The following is a 12,974-nucleotide window of genomic DNA, read 5'->3' as shown; positions in this document are numbered from 1 at the left end:
TTTTCAAAGCGGGTGCCCATTGCAAGCCGTCGATAGCAAATTTCAATCTCTGGCCATCAAGGGGGCTATATTGCCCAGAACACGTGCGCAATCAACCTGGGCTCGGTTTCAACCCCATTTTTTTCACTGTTGCTCTATGCTCATCGACTTGTTGTAGGATAATTGTCCATATATTCAAGGTCTACTTAATTGTGGACAACATAAAATCAACTTCTATTTTTCCGACAGTTACCTTGACTCTCAGAGGCATGCTACAATAATGCAATTGCTTAAATTTGGATTGATATCATGAAGGACCGGCTGTTCCGGACCGTCTATCCAGATCCACGGTCTCGACAGCCCCCAAATCCTATAAATTACACCGTGTTGCTCTTTACATACTATCATCGTCTCTCTCATGTCCGATAACCCATCCTTTGTCTTGAACGCCATCGAGAACGTCTCCTACGAGGAGCGTCCGATTCCAGACAGTACGTCTTGTTGCCCATAGAAAGCGTATGCTCACTCGGTTGTTCTAGTCGCTGACAACGACGTCTTGGTGAAAGTGATGAAGACTGGTGAGAGCTTCTCTTATCGATCACTCTTCACAATCTGATCTCATCCTAGGTATCTGTGGATCCGATGCGAGTCTCATAGCTTATCCTCATGATTCGTGGGCTGATTCAACGTTAGGTTCATTATCTCGTACATGGCCGCATCGGTGACTTCGTAGTCACTAACCCAATGGTGCAATATCTCTGTCTATTCCTTCCCGATTATCCATTGACCGGATGTAACACAGGTTCTTGGTCATGAGTCGGCGGGTATTGTCCACAAAGGTTCGCCAGTGTTTCACGACTCTCCCCACTCTGTGCCTAATTAATATTTCAGTTGGATCAAATGTCAAGAATGTCAGTGTGGGAGATCGAGTCGCGGTCGAACCAGGCGCGACATGCCGTTAGTGTCCTATCTTTTCAGTTACTCAATTTGGTTGGACCGACCTCATTGTCTTTAACGCAGGCACGTGTGAAGCGTGTAAATCTGGCCGCTATGAGGTACTTTCGCTCTGAAATTGTTGCCTGAACATGAATTAATCCTTATTACAGTTATGCCCCGACATTATCTTCGCGGCAACTCCACCCTATGATGGCACTCTTTGCCGGTACTACAGGGTTCCTTCCGACCTCGCTTATCCGCTCCCCGAAGGAGTCAGTCTTGAAGATGGTGCCATGGTTCGCCCTTTCTACATATGGCATACCGTTTCGTTGTTCTAAGTGCAAGTATAGATTGAGCCTTTGGCCTGTGGGTGTCCATTCCGTTGCCAACTTGGGTGGATTCCGCTCTGGTCAATCCATTATCGTCTTTGGCTGCGGTCCTGTCGGTTTACTCTGTATGGCCGTCGCTAAGGCTCTCGGCGCCTCTCGAATCATCGCCGTCGATATCGTTCAAGAAGCGCCTCGACTTTGCGAAGAACTACGCCGCGACCGATGTCTATCTTCCTCTCCGTTTCAATCCGGGAGAGACCAAAGTGGAATATAGCAAGAGGAACGGGGCTAATTTGAAAGCTGCTTCTCGGTGTCACCGAACGAGGAAAGAATAGCCTCGATTTGGTTATAGACGCCAGTGGCGCTGAAGTGTCCATTCAAACCGGATTCCAGGTCGCCAAATCGGGAGGGATTGTTGTTCAGGTGAGGCCTCAAATTTCGCCGTCCTTGTCGTGTTTGAATCCCATGATCACTTGAACAGGTCGGGATGGGAACACCTGACATTCCTATCAATATGAGCATGCTGTATAACAAGGAGCTGAACTACAAAGGCTCTTTCCGTTACGGTGTAAGTGATGAGTCTTGGTTACATCACCTGTATCTGACTTGGTCCTTCGTAGCCTGGAGATTATCCTCTCGCCATTCAACTTGTAGCGCAGGGAAAAATCGACTTGAAACCTCTGGTAACGCATAGGTGCGTCTTACTGACATTGAATTTGTTTTGTGAACAATGCAACCCTGATAACTGTTTCAGGTTCTCCTTCCAAGACGCCCTCGTTGCATTCAATACGACCAAAGCCGGAAAGAGTGCTGACGGCAAAGGAGTCATCAAGGCCATTATCTCAGGACCCGATATTTCGTTGGAAGATAATTAGGTTTCGATTTAGTAAAAGAAGATTAACCTTGTTCGACCCTGGGGACATGTTTTGCAATGTATGAAGATTGAAATGTTAATGTCAAATGCTGAATATTATGCTCCCTGGGCCAGAACCCCAGCTCTATTCAATAGTGAGGGTTGTTCTATTCCACAATGTGAACTAAGTACATGTACAAATCCTTTGCTACTGACATCCTGGTCATTTAATCTTCTTCCTCCTCATCAAACCAACGTTCTTCCGCTTCCCTGTCATTTTCTGAATCTAGAGATTCGTCCCAATCAACGGTGTCATAATTTATGTCCTGGGATTCCTTTAGCACAATTTCGACCACGAATGAAGACTTTCACCTCCAACAGGCCATAGATAAAGCGTTCTTTGACTCTCCTGAGAAATAATATCTTTTGATCCCCTTCAGACTCGAATTCAAGGTTGGCTAGTGCGCTTGAGACCTGTTCTGATTCATCTTCGTCACTACTCTCATCTTCTTCCGGGATGAATTCCTCTTTGGCTGCCTCGTCCCGCCTTATGTTTCTGACGCGCTCAGCCTCTCTTTCTTCCTCATACCCACCGAGTAGATCCCCGAGCTTTCCAACGTGTTTTGTGGAACCATGCAAAAATTCGTGCTGAGCCCAATCTTTCTCCTCCTTCCCTTCTTCTATGCCGCGCCGCTCCCTGCCTTCCCAGAGAATTGGCCAAGTACTCCGCGCAGCAGTGAACGAAAGATCGGTAGGGTTAGATTCAGCGTATTTTAATCGTCTGTTCCGCACAGTAGGTATAGCGGCGCGTTGTTTGGGAGTTGTGACAGATGAAAATTGTGCTACAAGATGTGGAGGTAGTTGTTGTAGATGCTGCTTCAAAAAATCGATGGGCTCTGAAGTCGGAGATGGATGATAGCCCCCATCTAAAGGAAGCGCGATGAATGAAAGAATTGCCCTTTCGTTGAACGCAGTTGCAGTCGACATGATTATGATGACTTATGGTCCGGGACCTGCCGGCCCGAGTCGCCCGAGTCGCTCGTATGTCACATCACATGACACCGTCACAAAATACGTCTCCTTCGGCAGACTGAATCCTTTGTTATTATCTACGACGCGCTCCAATCACTGCGATGTCCCAGGCTGATTTCCCAGAGTCTCAGTCTGTGGACTTGCATATATGTCGATGGAAATGGTGCAGTGACACCTTCCTTTCGAAAAACGAACTCATCCACCACGTCCTCGACCATCACGTACAAAATTCCGTCCCTTGTTCACGGAGAGAATATGCATTGTCACGGAAAATAGAGGAGGGAGAAGGAGAAAGTTTAAGCTTTCCCCGTGTAGGGAATAACGGTAACAAGGGCCGCGACAACACAACAGGTAAGCTTATTTCTTCGTACTCTTTTAAAATCTCGTTCATGGTTTTCCAAAGCTGATGATATGTCTCTTTGATTTTCGTGTATTTCCTTGGTTTTATCTTCGATTTTTGTCTCCCTCCCAGAAAATCATCATCTGGATCTCGGCATCAACTCATTATTACCGTCACCTCCCGCGTCGACACCTCCAAATCTATCTCCTCTTCCTCCTTCAGCGCCACTTCTCCTTCCACAGTATCACTCTAATGACGATTATCGAACTTTCGCTGCCCTATCATCCCCGTCACCCTCTCCTGCTGCACAACAAATTCCTGTCTCACCTACTTTCAGTTCCATGATTGAAGACGCTGTCGCTCCCAAGTCTCAGAGGTCGCATCTGGGTGGCAGAGTCTCTCAATCTTCGCAGGGCTCTGCATCTTCGCTAGAGTCTTGCGATGCGGTGGAGCAGCAGTTGACGCAAGAGGAAAAATTCGACTCGGACGCACCGGAGGAAATCGATTCCGTATCTCAAGGGACGGGGCTGCGAACGACACCGAACTCCCCAACCTACGCCAATGAGCTGCATTGGTCGGATTATGCAGACCATTTGTCATCCTCCCACTCTTATTTTCCACAGTCGCGCATGTCAGATACAGGTCCAAGTAGCCCGGACACCATATCTTTTCAGCGTCCCACCCAAAGCTGGTACCAGACACGAACACCCAGAAAGCGGTCTCGTGGTTCCAAGCCATCAATTGCAGCACCATCACCTCTGTCACACAATGCCTCACCCGTGTCATCGTCGGCAAATTTTGGTGCTGGGGCAACTCAACCTTCTCAGAGGTCGGACGGCGCCGATGGATCTCAATGGGACGATTTTTCTGCTATTCCTTCCCAGTCTATCCCTCCGCTACAGACACAAGCCCCATATCGGAGCCAGAGTCCTGACGAATGAGGATAGAGTTGTCAGTCTTCATTTCATTTTTTTGGTGGTACTACAAGTTTTGGCAGGCTCTTCACTACTCTATATCGAATAATGCGCCCCCATCATTTGCTCCGAAGTCCTGAACATGTATTTATTAGTCTATTCTGGAGGAATCATGCATCAAAACGAGGAAATGTTGACGAGCTATTTTGTCAGACCTCTTGAGCAACTTGTCGCGCCCGATTTGCCAAACAATGCTCCCTGATGGTGATGTTTCGCATAATATGCTGCCATATCTTTCTTCACGTAGCCAATGCATTACTTATGCATACGCAAAGGTTATTATTTATTTAAACATGTAGCGCGAAATCATGGTTGTATCTGATGCGTTGACCAGAAATTTCTCTGTTTTGGGCATCCTGTGATGCGACCATACTGTTATCTTTTTTAACCGAGTATGTGTCAATTATCGAGATTAGTGAAAGGCCTCTTACGCTCACGAAAGCAAATTTGATCAAACGGGATCATGAGGATGACAAGATTCATGGGGTAGCGCGGCCAGCCGTCTCCGTCGAAGAAGGATGACAAAAAGCATAGTAGTAGTAGTGATAAACGCCACAGCCGTTACAGCAGCACTGGAAATCTCAACCGATCTAATCATCAACGAGGCAGTTCATACATCTGCGACGCCACTAGGTTTTCAGTCATATCTGCAGCTTGCAAAGGGAGTCAGGGTGGGTGATGTGGCGGATACGAGAGCGAGAAGAGCGAAGATGACAAGTGACGGTAGTTGCAGATACCTGACTAAGTCAATCCAGAGAAACGTTGATAGCTGTACATAGGGAAGGCAAACGATGGTAACGATAACAAACCTCAGATATGACAGATGTGTACAGTAAAATACAGTTCCATCCAAGTTCCATCGGTTCCACATACAGTTTAGCGTCAGTTCCCACGGACCCCGTCTTCGCACAGCCACGCACGTGCCGATGCCGCTTACGATTAGCCCTTGGCAGCAGCTCTCCTCTCGCCAACAAGCCTTACTACTCAATTTTTTGTTCTCGTTGCAACCAGCCATCCATTCCTTCTGTCTTTGCTTTTTTTCTGTAATCTATGTCTAACCGCTATGCGCCTCTTCCAAATCCCAGGTCAGACCACGACGCACAGCATGAAATGGAGGCTGCTTTTGACGACTCGGACGACGAAGACGCCACGGAATCCCAGCCCTTGAATCCCACTCCCCGTTCGCCCATTAGTGTTCCCCAGCCAACTACACCTTCTTCTATACCCGGATCGTACGACTTTGAAAATGTAGATTATGACTACCCACCTCCAGGGTCACCACCGCCGCCATCATCGACTGCGCTTCCCAACAACATTGGCAATTCCAACGGACTCATACCGTCTTTCAATATTGGAAGTCTTCGAGAACCTTTGTCCGGACAGGGATGGTTCAAACGAACCGTCGGAGCGATTTTACCTTCACATTACGTCAATCGGAGCTCACAGCGCCCAGAGGGTGTGTTCGGTGGTGGAACCAATAACGATGGAGTCTTTGCGAATGTTACCGCGAAGCCATCGAGACCTACGAGAGTACAGCAAGGCATGTTCTTCTCCACCTTTTCCTGATGCTTATCGCTGACTACTTTTCAGGTGACGAGGTTTTGATAGTCCCTGAAGACGCTCGACCAGAAGCACCGCCGTCCTACGCAACCGCCCAGGCGGACGCTGTTCCCCCATACTGGGAAACTACCGTCCATGCTCCTCTCTCTTCCGACTCACTTGGCGAAATGATCATCGATGCACTTCCCACCGGATCGCTCTTCTCATTCCTCTGGAACATGCTCGTATCAATCTCTTTCCAATTTGTCGGTTTCCTCTTGACGTACCTCCTGCACACGACTCATGCTGCCCGTCTTGGTTCGCGGGCAGGACTCGGCGTCACGCTCATACAATACGGCTTTGCCCTCCGCGGCCGCTTAGATTCAACCGACGGTGATGGCGGATGGGGCCAATGGAGAGCAGATGAGCCGGCACCGACGATGGCGACAGCCGCGGAGGCTGACGCGTACTATAATCATCATGACCAGGAACAAAACTCAACCATGTCCGGTATGATGAATGGCATGCAAGGCAACCCTTCTACCCTCACGGATGAGCAGGCAAGTATGCTTGTCGCGGATGCTACGACGGAGTGGCTCTCCTTCTTCCTTATGACAGTCGGTTCGTGGATGTGTCTTTTTCTTATACCTTTGCTTACTGTTAACCAGGATGGTTTATACTACTGACTTCTCTCCTGGGCTTCTGGCGTGTCAAGCGCTGGGAGCGTGGGATTCTAGCTACACAGCAGCATAACAGTCCGAGTACCAGCAGTGATCAAGATTCTCAGCGCGGCATGTCCCAATTCGAGAGGGCATTTGGCTTGCATCGCTTGACAAACGGTGGTGACATCCTGCGTCAAGGTTTTGGGTTCGGAAGAGGCCATGAACAGGCGACTGAATCTGGAAGACAGTCTCAGGCTGAAGAGGGCCGGGCAGAGGAAGAATTGGCTGCCTTGCTTGATATTCCTACAGATGATCCAAATCGCGCTCAGAGAATTTGCGAAGCGTTGGACAGTGAGAGAAGATTGCAGAATGATCTTAGAGCAGCGGGGTTATTGTAGTTTTCTCAAATGAAAGAGCTGTGGTTTTCGTATTGTTATTGGTGGACTGCCTGTCTAGTTGTAAATAAATACGCTACTAATGCCTTGCTGGTCAGCTGTTTAGTGCCTTCAGAACATTGTATCAATTTCCTTATCGCTCTCTCTTCCGAAAATATTCTGCTTCGAACTCCCTTGGCGACCTTGTTCAAGAAAGATACAAGGATATGGCTTCCATCACCATTCGCAGAGCTACAGAAGCCGATGAAGCTGCTTTATCTCGCATCTGCCTTCTCACCGCAGATGCTGGAAAATCAGCAGAACATCTCCATGACTTTGGCGAACTGCCGGGTCTTGTTTATGCTGTCCCATACGTCAAGCTTCCTACGACCTGGGGCTTCGTCCTGGTCGATGACACACACACAGTCGTGGGGTACATCCTCGGTTCCAAGGATACCCGTGCGTACGAGCAGTATGCCGCAGAACATTGGTGGCCCGTGCTTGCAGAGAAATACCCACCCGAATCAGCTACCAAGCCTGCTGACGTGCGGTACATGCATCTGCTGAGGGCCATGCACACAGCGCCTGCAGCCAATATCACCTTTGCTTCTGCCCATCTGCATATCGACATTTTACCCGAGTACCAGAAGCAAGGGTGGGGAAGGAAGTTGATGCAGACGGCACTGGATTACCTCAAGGGCGAGAACATAGAAGGTAGTGGGGTATGGCTGGGGCTGGATCCTAGAAACGAGGGCGCTAGGAAATTTTACGAGAGATTAGGATTCGCGGCCATTGAAGGAGCGCCAGAGGGGAACATGGGTATCAAGTTTCAATGATAGCGCTTAGGGAACAAATGATGAATACGCGAATAATAATAATATCTCATTTTGCGGATATCCTTCGATCGTGCTTCAGAAGTACTGTTAATGCCGCCAATAGCTGCAGATCAAAAGGTCGCCGTTAAATGAATCCGACCACTTGAAAGGATAGGCTCAAAACGATACAATGTACAAGGGCAGCCAGCGACAGTCGGAGAAGGGAAACGAAAGTTCCCTTGAACCGAATTCAGCAAGAAGGCCGGATTTGCAGATTTTTTTGCAACGTGGGGGTCCACGTGGATTCGGATTGACGCGTTGCTATGGTAGATGTCTCTTGGCGACCTTGTTTGCTAGCATTTGGCCTTGTGGGTCACTGACAATACTTGCTCGACTAGGAAGATGCGCCTTGCGTCTGAGAATTGGTTGAAATTCGCTTCGGACATATATAAGGGGACCAGGATCAATATCAGGTTTCAGCAGTAGCGCCGCCCTCTCACTTCCTCCACTCTGCGGCAAAGCCAGAATTCTTATCGTTCCAAATATGCCATCGGAATCTTCCTCGTTTAATGCATTCTCATTCTTTGCGATGTCGACGTCGTCTGCCAATGCTTTCACCCTCTTCATCCCAAACCAATCTCCACGAGAGACCCATATCATGTACGAAGACTTGCGCGGCATCTTGCATCCTTCGAATGCGTACCAGGAGGATGCGTATGGGCAGCAGAGGAAATTTGTGTTCTCCAAGGTCTTCAGGTTGAAGAAGTTGTTGAAGGCACAGGCGCTCTGAACGCCAACCTTTTTCTGCGTCGCCACATCGCATCATCTGTTGCATTTGCAACTGCATTGCCGCATCCATGGCTCACGATTGAGCACATATCACACAGAAAAGACAGACACGTCTAGGACAGTATAAATAGGTGGTACTGGGGACTTAGTTAGAGACTCATAAAATTATCGAAGAACGACGTAGGGCTTACATTTATTCTTATTGGCATAACCATCATCTACTTGTATGTAAATCATCCACACCGTTCCTACTATGTACCATTATCTTGTTTAGCCATCTTTACAGAGCAGTCGTTCGCTCCAGATAAGCCGCCCATCCTTCTTCCCGATATCGTTTCGCTTGTTCCGCAATTTTATCAGTCAGATCGTAGTCTTTGCCATATACGCCTCGGCCGACGATAATTATATCGCATCCGGACTCGAGAACTACTTCTCGAGGGGTTCTGTATTGTTGGCCCATCGAGTCGCCTTTGGTATCCAGTCCGACACCGGGAGTTAAAACAAGAAAATCTTCATCCTCGGTGGAATCATTTTCGTTGGCACCGATTCCATCCATCCGTCGCTGTGCGATGAATCCGATAACAAAATCGCGGTGTGCTCGTGCCATACGAACAGCGTCTTCGGTATAGCTTCCTGTAGCGAGGGAACCCTTCGTGCTCATTTCTGCCAAGAGCAAAAGACCGCGACCCAGAGGGAGACCAACAGAGGAAAGCCCAGTGATAATGGATGGTCCTGGGACAGGGTGGGCGTTGGTGATATGAGACCAACTCGCGATTTTGTGTACGCCACTGGAATATTGCAGAGCGACGGTGTTTCCTGGAGATCGACATTAGTTCTTGCCTCTGGAAATAATTGCGATTCAGCTAACCTATATCAGCAAACTTCCTGTCTTCGAATATCACAAAATCGTGTTTCGAGCTCAAGGCCCGAAGCTCGTCGATGAGAAGCGGCTCAAAATCTTCGATAATATCGACATGGGTCTTGAATTTCAAGATGAGAATAGGCAGAAAATTGTTGAAGGAATTAATGCCTTTATCATACAAACGAAAGGTCCGACAGCATCTATGATGGCGAGAAAATCCTTGGATTTGGTCACATCGACACTGACAGCCAGGTTGGATTTTTTTCTCTCCATTGTATCGAGGAGAAGCTTTGCTGCAGGATTGCTATGCTTTGAGGCCCGTTGACCGTAAGTTTGCCGGAACATGATGGTAATCGTTCAAGAGGTAACAAGCCCGATTAGGATACCTTTTCTCTCTTCCGTCTTCCATGTCTTCATCTGCTGCGGCCGTCCGTGAACGTGAGGACGATAACGAGGATTTGGAACGGTCCTCAAAGCGTACAAAACTAGACGATACAGTGTCAGATAACGCCGAAGGGGATCTCGCAACCGTGACCATAGAAAAAAAGCATGAACACATCTTACCTCCTAGTCATGCCCTTCTGGGCGTTCCTCTTCCCGTTGCTACAGAGCAGGGCGCAATGAACTTTTTAGAAAAAGATGTCGGAATTTCTGAGTATGTCGGGCATGGTATACCCAAAATTGAGGGTATCATCAAGCAGAGGCGAGTCTGGTTTTCTATCCACTACCAGAAAGGTCATTCCTGATAATCATTGATAGGTTCACTGACTTTTTAGTATTCGAAGTTGACCAGGATAGTCAAGTAATCCACTTGAAATCGCTCGACAAGCCAGGAATCCAAACCCGAATCTGCACCAACTGCATCGGCGCCAGCCGAACAGTCATCTACAGAAGACGTTCAAATGGGCGAGCCAGCAGCCGATGAGGACAAGGTGGTTAACGAGGGACCCGCCGCAAAAGAGCAGGATGAAAAACCAGAAGAGAAGCCTTCCGTAAGCCTCTTCCGACGAGCCTTGGCCCGAATCATTCACGACGCGCCTCTCTGCTTTTCTCTCAGAAAGCGCGATTACTCAAGTGAAAGAAATGTATCTACAGGGACCGGAACCACCTCGTGTCAGCGACTCAGGCTGGGCTAGCCGAGTTCCCAAAGCAGCTGAAGACGAAACCAAGACCGATCCTGCCCCTGCGCCAGAACCAGAACCTGAGCAGCCAGAAGCCTCGACTCGCGGTAAACGCGGAGGGCGAGGCGGGAGGGGTGGACGTGGTGGACGTGGACGCGGAGGGGGAAGAGGAGGAGGGAGAGAAGATACCAGGAGAGTCTTGTCGGATGTCTGTATTCCCTCATGTTCATACTTTGTCCATTGCAACATAACTCAGAACCTTCAATGTAGCCGATTGCTTCAAAGGCTACTAGAACTGGTCTACATCAAGCTATTCGCGAACTTTTCAATGGAAAGCTTGACAGTGAAACGGATGCTACCGCTCCTGATACTGATGAAGGATCAAAAATTGTCATTAAATGGTCGAAAAGTCGTGGAGGGCGCGGAGGGCGTGGGGGCAGGGGTGAGTTATTTTATGCCTGATAGGCTGCCCTTTGTTTACCTTGTTCCAGGAGGTCGAGGAGAACGAGCTCCACGAGGGACATACCCTCCTTATATTCATTTCACGCTCCAGAAAACCAATCGCGATACCCAGGATGCTCTTGGGCATCTTTCTCGCTCCCTGCACGTCAGCGTGAAAGATCTTTCCGTGGCGGGTACGAAGGACAAGCGTGGTGTGACCGTCCAGCGAGTGTCGCTTAAGAGAGGAAGCAAAACGGTCGAGGACGTGTGGAAACTCGCCAATGGTCTGAATGGACGTCGGACGATTGAAGATGCCCTCAAGTTCCGTGGCGAACGGGGGCTGAGGATTGCCGATTTTAACTATCGCAAGGCCGGCTTGGAGCTAGGGATGCTGAAAGGTAACGCATTCCTAATTACGTTGCGGTATGTCTGCTCAAGTTTCTACGTCTGCAATATATATTGATTCACATACCTTAGGAACGTCCGTGTGGAATCAGAGCAAAGCATGAATGAAGCATTGGAAGTTATCAAGAACAAAGGGTTCATCAATTACTACGGTTGGTATTTCTTAGACACTAAACACATGAAGATACTCACCTGACAATTATTAGGTATGCAGCGCTTTGGTACGGCATCGGTGCCTACCCATGCCATTGGACTCGCGCTGCTGCAATCCGATTGGCAGAAAGCCGTATCCCTTATTCTCCAGCCCCGGTATGGTGAACATCCTGACGTTGAAGCGGCCCGGAATGCCTGGCTCGTCGATCGTGACTTAGACAAAGCTCTTGAACTCATGCCGAGACGAGTCGTTGCCGAGCGATGTCTGTTAGAAAGCTTCAAGACCCAAAAGGGTGATACCAGGAATGCCATGGGTGCATTAGACACAGTAAGTCAGGGAAATATATACGTGTCCTATATGTTAACGGGTCGATAGATTCCCAAAAATCTTCGTCTAATGTATGTGCATGCATATCAGTCATACGTATGGAATGCCATTGTCTCGGAACGTATACGGACCTATGGAGCGGACAAACCCGTTCCCGGGGATCTGGTGTTCGATACTCCAAGTATGGACGCGGACGAACCTAGCGCAGAAAAAGAAGAAGAAAGAGGTAAATCGGTTTGCCATTGGATTCTAGTAGGATTTACCCTTTAGCAGAAGAACCTACTTCATCTCGGGGTGGGAAGAAGGCGAGGAAACCTTACGTGGCTCCAGTAGTGAAGACCCTTACGGAAGAGGACGTCGACAAGTATAGTATCTTCGACGTTATCATGCCTCTACCGGGAACAGATGTCGCCTACCCCGGCGGGAAACTCGGCGAAAGATACCGGGAGTTTCTTCAGATGGATGGCCTCGATGCCGACAATTTTGTTAGGAAGCAAAGGTGAGGCAGCTGGGTTCATCTAGTATCCGAATTCTATCTGACGCTCTGGACACGTAGAATCTACACGCTGAACGGGTCGTACCGAAAGATCCTGCACCTTCCAAAAGAAATGTCCTGGTCTGTTCTACGGTACACGGACCCCGATGTGCCCCTTGCGCAGGCAGACGAGGACAAGTTGCTCGGATTCGATGCTCCAATTACTGTCGAAGATGGCAAATTTATGGCCCTCCAAATACAGCTAATCCTTGGAACGGCAGCCTATGCTACCATGGCCCTTAGGGAGATCACTAAAGCAGAGACGAGCTCTCATTTCCAGACAAACTTGACTGCTACGTCTGAAGACCAAAAGTTCCGAGGAACAGGAGATGGGGAAGCGGTTGAAGCTGCCATTGAAGGCGACGTGGTTGAAGAGGTAGCCGAAGAGTAAATTTATTAAAGTATCTGTATTTTGTGGTGGGTACCTGCGATTGCCGTTGTAGCCATTGCCGGCGATCAATAGCCGGAATCAACGCAAATGACATAACTTCCACGTTGACACTCTAA

At 48.7% G+C, this 12,974-nt stretch overlaps 9 protein-coding genes across 9 annotated transcripts; 7 read left to right on the top strand and 2 right to left on the bottom strand.

Moving 5' to 3' along the window:
- Window positions 1-397: 397 nt before the first annotated feature.
- EV420DRAFT_1616885 (xylitol dehydrogenase) lies at window positions 398-2,119 on the top strand (the record flags this gene model as incomplete). The annotated part of the gene is given in 13 exon segments (XM_060475174.1): window positions 398-470; window positions 519-544; window positions 673-726; window positions 782-818; window positions 871-936; window positions 1,000-1,034; window positions 1,086-1,211; window positions 1,261-1,413; window positions 1,433-1,507; window positions 1,545-1,667; window positions 1,726-1,812; window positions 1,865-1,938; window positions 1,999-2,119. The coding sequence occupies 13 exon segments, from the start codon at window positions 398-400 to the stop codon at window positions 2,117-2,119; spliced, it is 1,050 nt and encodes a 349-aa protein (XP_060338496.1).
- Window positions 2,120-2,243: 124 nt separating this feature from the next.
- On the bottom strand, window positions 2,244-3,106 carry EV420DRAFT_1503399 (uncharacterized protein). The gene is made up of 2 exons (XM_060471175.1): window positions 2,470-3,106; window positions 2,244-2,423 (listed from the first exon to the last, which is right to left on the bottom strand). Exons 1-2 carry the CDS (start codon window positions 3,082-3,084, stop codon window positions 2,325-2,327), a joined length of 714 nt encoding a protein of 237 aa, XP_060338495.1. The 5' UTR covers window positions 3,085-3,106; the 3' UTR covers window positions 2,244-2,324.
- A 70-nt stretch (window positions 3,107-3,176) lies between these two features.
- EV420DRAFT_452252 (uncharacterized protein) lies at window positions 3,177-3,681 on the top strand. The gene is made up of 2 exons (XM_060482185.1): window positions 3,177-3,480; window positions 3,533-3,681. Exons 1-2 carry the CDS (start codon window positions 3,231-3,233, stop codon window positions 3,550-3,552), a joined length of 270 nt encoding a protein of 89 aa, XP_060338494.1. The 5' UTR covers window positions 3,177-3,230; the 3' UTR covers window positions 3,553-3,681.
- On the top strand, window positions 3,682-4,593 carry EV420DRAFT_452253 (uncharacterized protein). Its single transcript, XM_060482186.1, has 2 exons — window positions 3,682-4,420; window positions 4,467-4,593. Exon 1 carries the CDS (start codon window positions 3,811-3,813, stop codon window positions 4,408-4,410), a length of 600 nt encoding a protein of 199 aa, XP_060338493.1. The 5' UTR covers window positions 3,682-3,810; the 3' UTR covers window positions 4,411-4,420; window positions 4,467-4,593.
- A 197-nt stretch (window positions 4,594-4,790) lies between these two features.
- EV420DRAFT_452261 (uncharacterized protein) lies at window positions 4,791-5,268 on the top strand. The gene is made up of 2 exons (XM_060482187.1): window positions 4,791-4,835; window positions 4,886-5,268. Exon 2 carries the CDS (start codon window positions 4,962-4,964, stop codon window positions 5,220-5,222), a length of 261 nt encoding a protein of 86 aa, XP_060338492.1. The 5' UTR covers window positions 4,791-4,835; window positions 4,886-4,961; the 3' UTR covers window positions 5,223-5,268.
- Window positions 5,269-5,399: 131 nt separating this feature from the next.
- Window positions 5,400-7,150, top strand: EV420DRAFT_1626138 (uncharacterized protein). Its single transcript, XM_060475995.1, has 3 exons — window positions 5,400-5,983; window positions 6,034-6,603; window positions 6,651-7,150. The coding sequence occupies exons 1-3, from the start codon at window positions 5,494-5,496 to the stop codon at window positions 7,040-7,042; spliced, it is 1,452 nt and encodes a 483-aa protein (XP_060338491.1). The 5' UTR covers window positions 5,400-5,493; the 3' UTR covers window positions 7,043-7,150.
- EV420DRAFT_1503395 (acyl-CoA N-acyltransferase) lies at window positions 7,151-7,915 on the top strand. Its single transcript, XM_060471174.1, has one exon. It carries the CDS (start codon window positions 7,246-7,248, stop codon window positions 7,852-7,854), a length of 609 nt encoding a protein of 202 aa, XP_060338490.1. The 5' UTR covers window positions 7,151-7,245; the 3' UTR covers window positions 7,855-7,915.
- A 987-nt stretch (window positions 7,916-8,902) lies between these two features.
- Window positions 8,903-9,829, bottom strand: EV420DRAFT_1259569 (humps family-domain-containing protein; the record flags this gene model as incomplete). The annotated part of the gene is given in 3 exon segments (XM_060466960.1): window positions 8,903-9,438; window positions 9,491-9,652; window positions 9,664-9,829. 3 exon segments carry the CDS (start codon window positions 9,827-9,829, stop codon window positions 8,903-8,905), a joined length of 864 nt encoding a protein of 287 aa, XP_060338489.1.
- A 41-nt stretch (window positions 9,830-9,870) lies between these two features.
- EV420DRAFT_1503388 (pseudouridine synthase) lies at window positions 9,871-12,967 on the top strand. The gene is made up of 9 exons (XM_060471173.1): window positions 9,871-10,219; window positions 10,482-10,813; window positions 10,876-11,047; window positions 11,097-11,469; window positions 11,524-11,603; window positions 11,658-11,932; window positions 11,981-12,158; window positions 12,206-12,431; window positions 12,489-12,967. The coding sequence occupies exons 1-9, from the start codon at window positions 9,892-9,894 to the stop codon at window positions 12,856-12,858; spliced, it is 2,334 nt and encodes a 777-aa protein (XP_060338488.1). The 5' UTR covers window positions 9,871-9,891; the 3' UTR covers window positions 12,859-12,967.
- The last annotated feature ends 7 nt before the right edge of the window (window positions 12,968-12,974 follow it).

This window comes from Desarmillaria tabescens (genome assembly GCF_030435595.1).
Source record: "Desarmillaria tabescens strain CCBAS 213 chromosome Unknown EV420scaffold_2, whole genome shotgun sequence".
Classification (NCBI taxonomy): domain Eukaryota; kingdom Fungi; phylum Basidiomycota; class Agaricomycetes; order Agaricales; family Physalacriaceae; genus Desarmillaria; species Desarmillaria tabescens.
This window is presented reverse-complemented; position numbering and strand designations above follow the sequence as displayed.

Excerpts from the sequence above, each read along its gene's own strand:
- EV420DRAFT_452253 (XM_060482186.1), top strand. The coding sequence starts at position 3,811 with ATGATTGAAGACGCTGTCGCTCCCAAGTCTCAGAGGTCGCATCTGGGT.
- EV420DRAFT_1503395 (XM_060471174.1), top strand. The coding sequence starts at position 7,246 with ATGGCTTCCATCACCATTCGCAGAGCTACAGAAGCCGATGAAGCTGCT.
- EV420DRAFT_1626138 (XM_060475995.1), top strand. The coding sequence starts at position 5,494 with ATGTCTAACCGCTATGCGCCTCTTCCAAATCCCAGGTCAGACCACGAC. Across the intron at positions 5,984-6,033 it reads ACCTACGAGAGTACAGCAAG|GTGACGAGGTTTTGATAGTC; the intron begins GCATGTTCTTCT and ends ACTACTTTTCAG. Across the intron at positions 6,604-6,650 it reads CTTCTTCCTTATGACAGTCG|GATGGTTTATACTACTGACT; the intron begins GTTCGTGGATGT and ends ACTGTTAACCAG.
- EV420DRAFT_1503388 (XM_060471173.1), top strand. The coding sequence starts at position 9,892 with ATGTCTTCATCTGCTGCGGCCGTCCGTGAACGTGAGGACGATAACGAG. Across the intron at positions 10,814-10,875 it reads CCAGGAGAGTCTTGTCGGAT|CCGATTGCTTCAAAGGCTAC; the intron begins GTCTGTATTCCC and ends CCTTCAATGTAG. Across the intron at positions 11,604-11,657 it reads AGGGTTCATCAATTACTACG|GTATGCAGCGCTTTGGTACG; the intron begins GTTGGTATTTCT and ends GACAATTATTAG.
- EV420DRAFT_452252 (XM_060482185.1), top strand. The coding sequence starts at position 3,231 with ATGTCCCAGGCTGATTTCCCAGAGTCTCAGTCTGTGGACTTGCATATA. Across the intron at positions 3,481-3,532 it reads GGGCCGCGACAACACAACAG|CTGATGATATGTCTCTTTGA; the intron begins GTAAGCTTATTT and ends GGTTTTCCAAAG.
- EV420DRAFT_1503399 (XM_060471175.1), bottom strand. The coding sequence starts at position 3,084 with ATGTCGACTGCAACTGCGTTCAACGAAAGGGCAATTCTTTCATTCATC. Across the intron at positions 2,424-2,469 it reads TTATCTATGGCCTGTTGGAG|GACATAAATTATGACACCGT; the intron begins GTGAAAGTCTTC and ends AAGGAATCCCAG.
- EV420DRAFT_452261 (XM_060482187.1), top strand. The coding sequence starts at position 4,962 with ATGACAAAAAGCATAGTAGTAGTAGTGATAAACGCCACAGCCGTTACA.